The sequence below is a fragment of the Rhinolophus sinicus genome, chromosome 13 (genome assembly GCF_057876585.1).
Source record: "Rhinolophus sinicus isolate RSI-liver-muscle chromosome 13, RSI-T2T, whole genome shotgun sequence".
Taxonomy (NCBI): Eukaryota; Metazoa; Chordata; class Mammalia; order Chiroptera; family Rhinolophidae; genus Rhinolophus; species Rhinolophus sinicus.
In genome coordinates, this window is record NC_142513.1 from 61,217,882 (window position 1) to 61,227,661 (window position 9,780).

The following is a 9,780-nucleotide window of genomic DNA, read 5'->3' on the forward strand; positions in this document are numbered from 1 at the left end:
GGGGCGCTCTCGCTCCGCTCCCTCATCCCGCGGCCTCCGCCCGCCCCCGGCCGGGCGCGCGCCAATCGCCTCCTCCAGCGATAGTGTCAGTAGCATTGTAGTGTCAGCTCCCGCCGGTGACGTTGCGCCTCTCTCGTCCCCCTCCAGAGCCGTCTGGCTGCAGAGGCTCAGTCTTGAGGCGGGGAGCAGAGGAGGAAAAAGCGCTGAGTGAGGGCGGGCGGGCGGGAGGGGAGGGAGTGGAGGAGCCGGGGAGGGGCTCCTTAAAGAAACGCTGCTGTCGCTCGCCTGCTCGCTTCTCGCTCGGCATTGTGGCCAGCCAGCCGGGCACTCGGGGGGCACGCGCGGCTGCCACTCGAGCTCTGCCCCCACCCCACCCTCCAGCAGACCTGGGGTGGGGACCCAGGCCGGGGCTCGCGCAGCCACTGCCCGGCACGGATCGCGCGGAGCGACCCACTCCTCCCGGCGCGGAGAAAGGAGCCACGGAGTCCTCTGCACCCGGCCGGCCTCCCCGCCCCTGACCGCTCGCTTCCCGGCTGCCTTTGTGGCCGCAGCTTCTCGCCGCGGAGCCGAGGGCCGGCGGAGGCGCGGCGCGCACGGCTGAGCGATGCCCAGCTCGCTGTTTGCAGACCTGGAGCGCAACGGCAGCGGCGGGGGAGGCGGCGGCGGCGGGGGAGAGACCCTGGATGACCAAAGAGCCCTGCAGCTCGCCTTGGACCAGCTCTCCCTCCTGGGGCTGGACAGTGACGAGGGCGCCTCTCTGTACGACAGCGAGCCGCGCAAGAAGAGCGTGAACATGACCGAGTGCGTGCCGGTACCTAGTTCCGAGCATGTCGCCGAGATCGTGGGGCGGCAAGGTGGGTCCGGCTAGGATGGGGATCTGGAGCGGAGAGGGTCTCTGGCCACCGCCCCTCGGGGAAGGCGCCGGGGGGATCGGCATCCGCGGCGCGGGGGAGCCTCGGGGAGGAAGAGCCGCGCGATGGGCCAGCGCCCCAGACAAAGAAAGTGCAGGCAGGCTGTCTCCCAGCCCCGCGCTGCGACCACGGCAGGATGCACTTCTCCTGCTAAAACCACTGCCTTCGCCCCTGGCGCCCCCCACCCAGCCCACCCCGGGAAATGTAATTTAGGTAGAAGATGCTTGGGGGAGGGGGGCTTTGATCCTTCCTTTGGGAGGGGGGAGGAGGAGGAGTGAGCGTCGGATGGGAGGAGGACTCTGGATTTCTGCAAAGCATAATGGAGCCCAGTGGAGGAACAATGGGTCCCGGGACTGCGCCTCTTCCCAGCTGGGGAAACTGAGGCTCAGGCCACGAACCCCTTTGCCCGGTACTTAGGGAGGACGGCGCCCCGCTAGGTCCCAGCGGCGTCTCCCCAGCTGACTTTTTCTGGGATTCTGGGGTTTGGCTCCGGACGACTGCAGTCATGGGGGAGGGCAGGGCGGCCAATGGGCTGTTCCTCGAGCGCTTCGCGGGTGGAACCCGCTTCCCGGCCTTAGCGCGGCCGCGGCCGGGGTCAGGGCGGGAGCCGCCCCCTTTCTGCCCCTCGCGGGTCCTGCCTCTCGGCTGCCCCGTTGGCGGGCCGTCCCAGGTCTCCGTGGCTACCCCAGGGTAATGGGCGTGTCTGTCTTTCTCCCACCGCCTTCCCTGCACTGTGGCTCCCAGGTTGTAAAATCAAAGCACTGCGGGCGAAGACCAACACTTACATCAAGACCCCGGTTCGCGGGGAGGAGCCTGTGTTTGTTGTCACGGGCAGGAAGGAGGATGTGGCCATGGCTCGCAGGGAGATCATCTCGGCCGCTGAGCACTTCTCCGTGATCCGCGCCTCCAGGAGTAAGAACACGGCGCTCAACGGCGCGGCGCCGGGGCCGCCCAACCTCCCGGGGCAGACCACCATCCAGGTGCGGGTCCCTTACCGCGTGGTGGGGCTCGTGGTCGGGCCCAAGGGCGCCACCATCAAGCGCATCCAGCAGCAAACGCACACGTACATCGTGACGCCCAGCCGCGACAAGGAGCCGGTGTTCGAGGTGACGGGCATGCCGGAGAACGTGGACCGAGCTCGCGAGGAGATCGAGGCGCACATCGCCCTGCGCACCGGCGGCATCATTGAGCTCACGGACGAGAACGACTTCCACGCCAACGGCACGGACGTGGGCTTTGACCTGCACCACGGGTCCGGCGGGTCCGGCCCAGGCAGCCTCTGGAGCAAGCCCACCCCCAGCATCACGCCCACCCCCGGCCGCAAGCCCTTCTCCAGCTACCGCAACGACAGCTCCAGCTCGCTCGGCAGCGCCTCCACAGACTCTTACTTCGGCGGGGGGACCGGCGGCAGCGCAGCCGCCACCCCGCGCCTGGCGGACTACAGTCCCCCCAGCCCCGCGCTCAGCTTTGCCCACAACGGAAACAACAGCAGCAATGGCAATGGGTACACGTACCCGGCAGGGGAAGCTTCCGTGCCTTCCCCCGACGGCTGTCCCGAGCTCCAGCCCACCTTCGACCCGGCTCCCGCCCCGCCGCCTGGGGCGCCCCTTCTCTGGGCCCAGTTCGAGCGGTCCCCGGGAGGTGGACCTGCAGCTCCCGTGTCCTCCTCCTGTTCTTCCTCTGCATCTTCGTCCGCTTCGTCCTCCTCGGTGGTCTTTCCCGGGGCCGGCGCCAGCGCGCCCTCCAACGCCAACCTGGGGCTGCTGGTGCACCGCAGGCTGCACCCCGGCACCAGCTGCCCGCGCCTGTCCCCGCCCTTGCACATGGCCCCGGGGGCTGGCGAGCACCACCTGGCTCGCCGGGTGCGCAGCGACCCGGGAGGAGGGGGCCTGGCCTACGCGGCCTATGCCAATGGGCTGGGGGCGCAGCTGCCGGGCCTGCAGCCGTCGGACACGTCGGGCTCCTCGTCGTCGTCCAGCTCCTCGTCCAGCTCCTCGTCGTCCTCCTCTGGCTTGCGGCGGAAGGGCAGCCGCGACTGCTCCGTGTGCTTCGAGAGCGAAGTGATCGCCGCGCTGGTGCCCTGCGGTCACAACCTCTTCTGCATGGAGTGCGCCAACCGCATCTGCGAGAAGAGCGAGCCTGAGTGCCCGGTCTGCCACACCGCGGTCACTCAGGCCATCCGCATCTTTTCCTGAGGGCAGTGAGCGCCTGCGCACAGCGCGCGTGCGCGCGGAAGGGGACCCTCCCCTCCATCCTCACCCCACAGCGCCCGCTGGCCTCCTTGGTGCCCCCCCTTCTCCTCCCCACCCTGCTCACACTCTTGAGATCCGAGAGGAGCTTGGAAAGCTGTAGTATCTGCTCGTTTTTAAAATTTAATTTTTAAACAAAGGAACTTGCCAGGATATCTGCATCAAGAGGACTGTGGCCTGGGAAAGCTCTGAACCACCTGACGTGCATGCTCTATAAATAATAGGAACGGCGACCTTCTAGTAATGATAGTTTTACACTGTACTGAATAGGAAGCTTCCAAAAGAAGAAAACCCCACAAGTTTTCCATGTTCTCGAAGTAGGAAAAAGTGAACAATAATTATTATGCAGATGATAATAGTGCTATGGATGTGTGGAGTGTTTTAGTGTGTCCCTTTTGTGGCTGGGTTCCTACCATGCTTGTTCCAGAACACAGTGGATCCTTTCTGAATGTCCGTGGAAGGGCCAGGAGTTCCTGTGAAACCAGGATACTGCAGCTTTATTAAAGTTAAAGAAACTGTAACCTATCTCTTATATATTAAAAACGTTTAAAAGTTTTAAAGAGAAATTGCATTAATACAGATTGAAGTATTTTATTCTTTTTTGACTTGAAAAATTATATTTCATATTGCAAAGATGTTTACAAGTATTTTAATTTAAGTTCAGTGAACTTTTTTGTAGCTGGGTTAAATCTTTTTATTTTAGTATGGCCTTATGGCAAAGAACACTGTATTATTTTAATAATCACACAATTGTGACGGAATTACAAACCATAAAATGTGTAATGTTTTGAACAGTATTCTGTTGGGATGGAGATTTTATAGGTTCAGACCAATCGAGATCTGCTTCACCCAGCATATTTTCTATTCAGTGATATAAAGCATATTTTATTCTATATTATTACAAAATGGAAATGTATAAACATGTCAAAAGGAACTGTTGATGCTTTCTAACATTTGTATAAATAGAATTCAGTGCAAGTTACAAAAATTCTGTTGCACCACTATAGTTTTAGTATTTCTATTTTAATACATTTGTTTACCACTTGTTTATGTATATGTAGGTGACGTTACTTGAGCTTAAATGTACTTTACTGAGCAAAGTTTAAAAAAACAAAGTATATTTTATTTTATGATAAAGGGCCTTTAACCTCATGGTCAAATACTAATATTATATTTGCTGAGACAAGATTTGAAATTGTATCAAGAGTTTTATTTTTCTGACATTTAAAGTTCTACATAATAAAGGTAAAACTTAAGTAATGGTGCTACTTCATTTTTTAAGTATTTCTATATAAATAAAATATTGAAGAAAAATCTATCTTGCGTGGTGACTTGGTTTTTTGGTGTTTTGTTGTTTTTTTTTTAAGCCTCTTTGTGTAGCTCAGTAAGGAATCACTCTTAAGTGAGGACTTGAAATATTTAACATGCAAGCATATTATGTCAGCAATTTTATCAATAGAATGAACTTTTAAAGGAGGCCAGAGTTGTGTTTGGTTGGATATACAGGCCTTGGGTAACGTACTTTTTAAATTTTGCACGTTTCTACTGCAGTGGGGCTCACTTTTCCATGAGACACGGCGGGCACCAGGCCTGGGACCCAGGAAAATGTTTAATTTCTTTTAAAATTAAAAGATAAAAACCCAAAGGAAATTAAAACATCCAAAGGCAATGTTTTAATTTTCAGGCCCACACAAACCTATTAAAACTTGTCTAAAACATGAAGAGAATAAAATAGTAAGGCATTTAAAGTTATATCAAAAAGAAGCTTTCCTGTGAATATCATCACGCAGGTAGGCGCCCACGACAGCTTGAATGCCTCGGGCCCAGGAAAGCCCTTCTCCTGTCCAGAGAGCCCACGGGCTGCCTGTCTTGGGGGAAGGCTGGAGGGGACAGTTTCCCCTGGCTTGCGGACGATGGAGCTGGATTTGAGCACTTCTGTGGGTAGGGCTTGCTAATTGGTGTTGACAGGCTGCTGGTGTTAACTGTTTGTTGTGGTTTGAGAGTTGTTGTTTGCTTTGGGCCGGCTACACCTGCTCCCCGGCTGTGGGGCTTTCTCAGGGGGCGGAGCCACAGGCTTTCACTAGCCCCGAGCTCTGCCTTCCTCCGGAGGGTGCTTAGGAAGGAGCCCAGCGCTGAATACTCCGCAAACCTGGCTGAGTCTCCTCTGAAGGAAGCTGTCAGCCCTGAATGTGGCAGGCTTTTCTTTTAATCTGCTAAATGCAGGTGAGCCCAGCGAGTAGACCATAATATATATCTGAGTGGTTCCTCTTTCCCCTTTTGTGTTTTTGTTTGTATAGACATTAAGTTGCTGCCTGCATCATGGCCCCTGATTGCTTTGGTTTACGAGATGCTGTGCAAAGGCAGGAGACAGGCGTTTGGGGCAGGAGGAGGAAAACGAATGGCCCTGCTTGGGAAGTGTCTGGCATCATCTTCAACTCAGGAAAGTTCCCAGACAGTGTTTTCCCCCCTTTCCTTCTCCCTCAAGGAATGGAGGTTAGCTGAGGCCTGGCAAAGAGCAGTGTTACCGTCCATTTTCCCTTTTCCTTTTAGTTGGGAAATGCCTAGGACAGAACCAACATGTCTTTTTACACTTTCGTCTGAATGTCGCTTTGCTTTTCTGCGTTAGCAGGGTGATTACAGAGAAGGCCAGGAAACAGCAAAAGCCTTGATTGGTTGTGTTTCGCGTGGGCTTTTGCAGGTGAAGATTTTTCGTGGTCCGTACGCCGCTTTGGAAAATGAAAAAAAAGATGAGATTTCGAGGCTGCTGTTGTGCCCTTGGGTGGCCTATATTTTTACTTTGTTGAGAGAAGTTTCCTTTGTTGCCATGAAGTTGTGGGATATATTATTAATAAAAGTAGGTTTCTTAGCAGAGAAAGCTTTCTGTCATTGGTGTCCCCTGCAGGGAGGCCCTTGTCACCAGCAGAGGCTGTGGACACATGCTAGTGGTGTTAGATGGCATTAGCGTTTGATCCAAGGCAAGCCTTTCATCCCATCCCCCAGAACCCCCAAATGACAACTGTGGAGGTGACCACTGGCTGTGGAGGTGACAGTCCTCCAGCTGGAGAGATGAGAGCTGCCACGCTTCTGCCCTGTGACTGCCAGAGCTTCCCTTTCTGCTTTTATACCCCTGTGAAATCTTTCTGCCGCTCACAATACCAGCCAACAGACATCGCTCCCCCAATTACTGTTCCATGTTTTCTTCTTTCACGTACACTAGTGGTTCTCAGCTGGAGGTGATTTTGCAAATGGGCAAATCTCTGGAGACATTTGTGGGTGTGACAACTTGGGGTCCTGCTACTGGCATCTAGTGGGTGGTGTCCAGGGGTTCTGCTAAATATCCTCCAAGGCGCGAGCAGGAATTACCCAGCCAGGGGACACCCTGACAAAGCAGACGGTTCTTCCCTGCTGTTTACTCAGTGACTTGTGATCGGTGATATTGTTGTGACTCCGAAATGCATGGAAATTGACCCTCAGTGGTGTTCTGGGGTTACCCACGACCCAGGGGAGTTCTGGCGACATCAGGAAGGTTGTAGGGGGAGGCTGAGGCTGACGTCTGAGCAAAAGAGGCTGAAATTACGGACCTCTTTTTATTCGCCAATGAGTGAGAGGTTGTACCCAGTTAACAACAGTGCTGCTCATGTGGGATGTTCAAAGCCTGTCCTTTGCATTCTCTCCTGCGATCCTTCCACAGCCGTGAAGGCGGCACCGCTGAGATTTTCCTGGGCCTGTTTCTAGTTCAATGCGAAGACTCAACATGCAGTACCCCCAAACTCACACCCGGGGCTCCTAGCTCCAGCTTGTTCTTTCTGCCGCGTCAGGCTGCCCATCGCCATGAGACAGAGTCATGGAGAAGTTCTGGAAATGGATCTGTGCCAGCAGCACGCCCCCTGTCCCTATTTCACGGCTCCCCATTATCCTACCCCAGTTGGCTCTTGGAAAAAGCAATGTTCTGTTCAGTGAATTTCAGGCACTACGTGATCGGAGGCTTTGTCTCTTTGGCCTCATCTTTCCCAGAAAGATGAACAAACTCGTCGCTCCGCCGGGGGTTTGGAGTCTGCTGGTCAGTGCAGTGCTGGTAGTGGGTACCCTTCACGCTGCATGAGGGCAAGGCGACGCGGGGAGAGATGGCATTTGTATGGGCTTCACTCTCCCCTCTTTCTCATCCTCGTAAGAGCCTTCCCTCCCTGGCTGGGGAACAGGCCCCTTCTAGGCCGAGCCCTGCCAACCTTTTGCCTTCCTCCTTCCCCTGTCCCAGTCAGGCCCTGACCTCCATGCGCCACCAGTGATGCTCCCCCCACCCCCCTGAACACACACACTCACTGTGAAGGCCAACCCGCTTTCAGGGAGAGCTGAGCGGGGAGCCAGGCTTCCCTGACAGTGACTGTTGTGGTGATTGCTGTGGTTTAGGGAGCCCTCACTCTGAGCTGTGCTAAGGGCTTTCCATTAACCCAACCCCATGGGCCAGGGAGGAGCAAAACCCATTTCCAGGGTAAGGAAACTGACTTGGAGAGACGCTCAATGACTTACTGAAGCCACCGGGCCTCGGCGTCCAGCTTGAGTCTGTCTAAACCCAGGGCTCCTAGCTTCACCGTGTCAGACACGTGGCTTTCATAGGAGGGCTTTTCAGAACACGTGAGCATTCCGTCATCACCACGTAATCGACGGGGGCAGGGATGTTCCTTTTAATGATAAGTGTAATTGATTTCAAAAATGGGGCGAGGCCAGCAGCCAGGCCGGCAGGCCACACCGGAGGCCACTGAGCAGCACCGACAGAGAACAGGTATAGCACCGTTCAGGGGGCTCTTCTGTGACCCGTTTCCCAAGCCTTGTTTCCTTGCGACTGTTTGAGGACCCATCGAGCAATGAACGGGAAGCGGATTCTGTCATATAGTCTTTCTAGGTAGACCAACAAAATTAGCATTTAATGTAGAAAAGATGAGTACAGAATTCTCTCTTCAGAAAAAAAAAAAGCTTTATAAAAATGTCACAGGAAGCGACCCAAAGATGCCAAAATCCTGACTGGAAAGTGAAATGTAGTCAATTGTTTGATCTGCAGAATGCCCAGCTCTTTGTGTGGTGGTTTCTTGTTTTCTCCCACTGATTTCGTTTTCTGGGGCATTTGTTAGACCTTGTAGGATGCTGGCCACCCCGTGAGTGAGTCTTTATTTAGTGCCAGTTCCGACAAGAGCACATGTTTTCACGAAATGTGTGGGTGACTCAAATGGCAGGTTTGTGCCTCAGGTTGCTCGCTTGTGAAAAGGGAGGTGGTTTACTTCCTTCTGGAATTAGAAGACCTGCCGTGCCCTTCTATGGGGCATACATGACACCGTGTACCTCCTTCCACAGTGGCACCTGCCTGGGCTCTCCATAGTGGCATCGTTACTTGTCTTTTCTCCTCACAAGGCTGAGAATGCAGGGGTCTCATCCTTCCATCTCTGTGCCCCCCAACACCCCACAGAGCCCTCGGGTACTCAACACACGCTTGGAAAATGAGTGAAAAAAGGGTAGTTTTATTGGATACAACCTATATACCCACTGGTAGGAGACTTGTTTATTAAGTTGAGTTACTCCCACACAGTGGAATTCTAGATCTTACTAGGTTGGTGAAAAAGTAATTGCGGTTTTTGCAATTTTAACCTTTTAAACCACAATTACTTTTCCACCAACCTAATATAATTAACAGGGACATCACTTTGATGTCCAAAAAGACAAAATACAAAAGATACGCTTTTTGTAAGAGAAAAGTGTTATGTGCACAGAAAAGTTTTAGAGGTTCTCATGATGGCATCGCCTTAATATTCCTTCGATGACTCAGAAGGCAGTTCAATGCCCAGAAAGTTATCAATTAGAATCTCTTGATAGACTGGACCGTGACATTTGGGGTTACTTGTCACAGCCACACTTTTATGGCATGCCTCGTGGATGGTTAATCCCTCCACACATCCGATTCCTGGAACCCGAATGTTCTGTTAATTCTGCCTCCAACTTCTTTGCTGTGAGATGGGAAAATCTATACATCCTTCATCTCCTATGGCCTCCATTGGAATATGAGGAGGATGGACTCGTTTATTGCTTGGTAAACTAGTACTGTGAGATGCTTATATGAGAGTAACCTGAAAAAGGTATAAAACAGAAATTCCTGGGTCCACCCTTGGAAAATCTTAGTCAGTACATTTGGGAAGAGGCCTGGAAATTGGCAGTTTAAAAGACTCCCCGTATCTATCAATAGGGGATGACTAGGTAAAGATATAAATATATACCTTAGACAACGCTGCAGAATGCAATTAAAAGGAGTAAAGCAGCTTAATTTGTATTGATATTGAGCAATCTTGAATACGTGTGTGGTACTAAGAGGAAAAACTTAAGATGCACTCTAGTGTACATACCATCCTCTACCTCTATTAAACTTGTACATGGAGCCATGCATGCAAGATGATTGTGCGTATAATGCATAGAATATACCTGTGAGGTGGGAGACGGGGGGTCGGGGGTCAGGTGCAGGAGGCAGACTTCCTTTTTGCTCTACGTCCTTTTGTAGTGTTTGGATCTTTTAAAACAATGTACATATCACCCATTCAAAAACGTTTCTCTTCAGTTGATGATGGTGTGTCCCTGTTGGC

The 9,780-nt window shown here is 52.9% G+C and overlaps 1 protein-coding gene across 1 annotated transcript; it reads left to right on the plus strand.

Annotated features, from left to right (window-relative positions):
• Positions 1–232: 232 nt before the first annotated feature.
• On the plus strand, positions 233–4,478 carry MEX3B (mex-3 RNA binding family member B). The gene is made up of 2 exons (XM_019743456.3): positions 233–854; positions 1,656–4,478. The coding sequence occupies exons 1-2, from the start codon at positions 605–607 to the stop codon at positions 3,104–3,106; spliced, it is 1,701 nt and encodes a 566-aa protein (XP_019599015.2). The 5' UTR covers positions 233–604; the 3' UTR covers positions 3,107–4,478.
• Positions 4,479–9,780: the final 5,302 nt, after the last annotated feature.

Coding starts and splice junctions, on each gene's coding strand:
- MEX3B (XM_019743456.3), top strand. CDS start 605: ATGCCCAGCTCGCTGTTTGCAGACCTGGAGCGCAACGGCAGCGGCGGG. Junction 855..1,655: donor CGAGATCGTGGGGCGGCAAG/GTGGGTCCGGCT, acceptor TGTGGCTCCCAG/GTTGTAAAATCAAAGCACTG.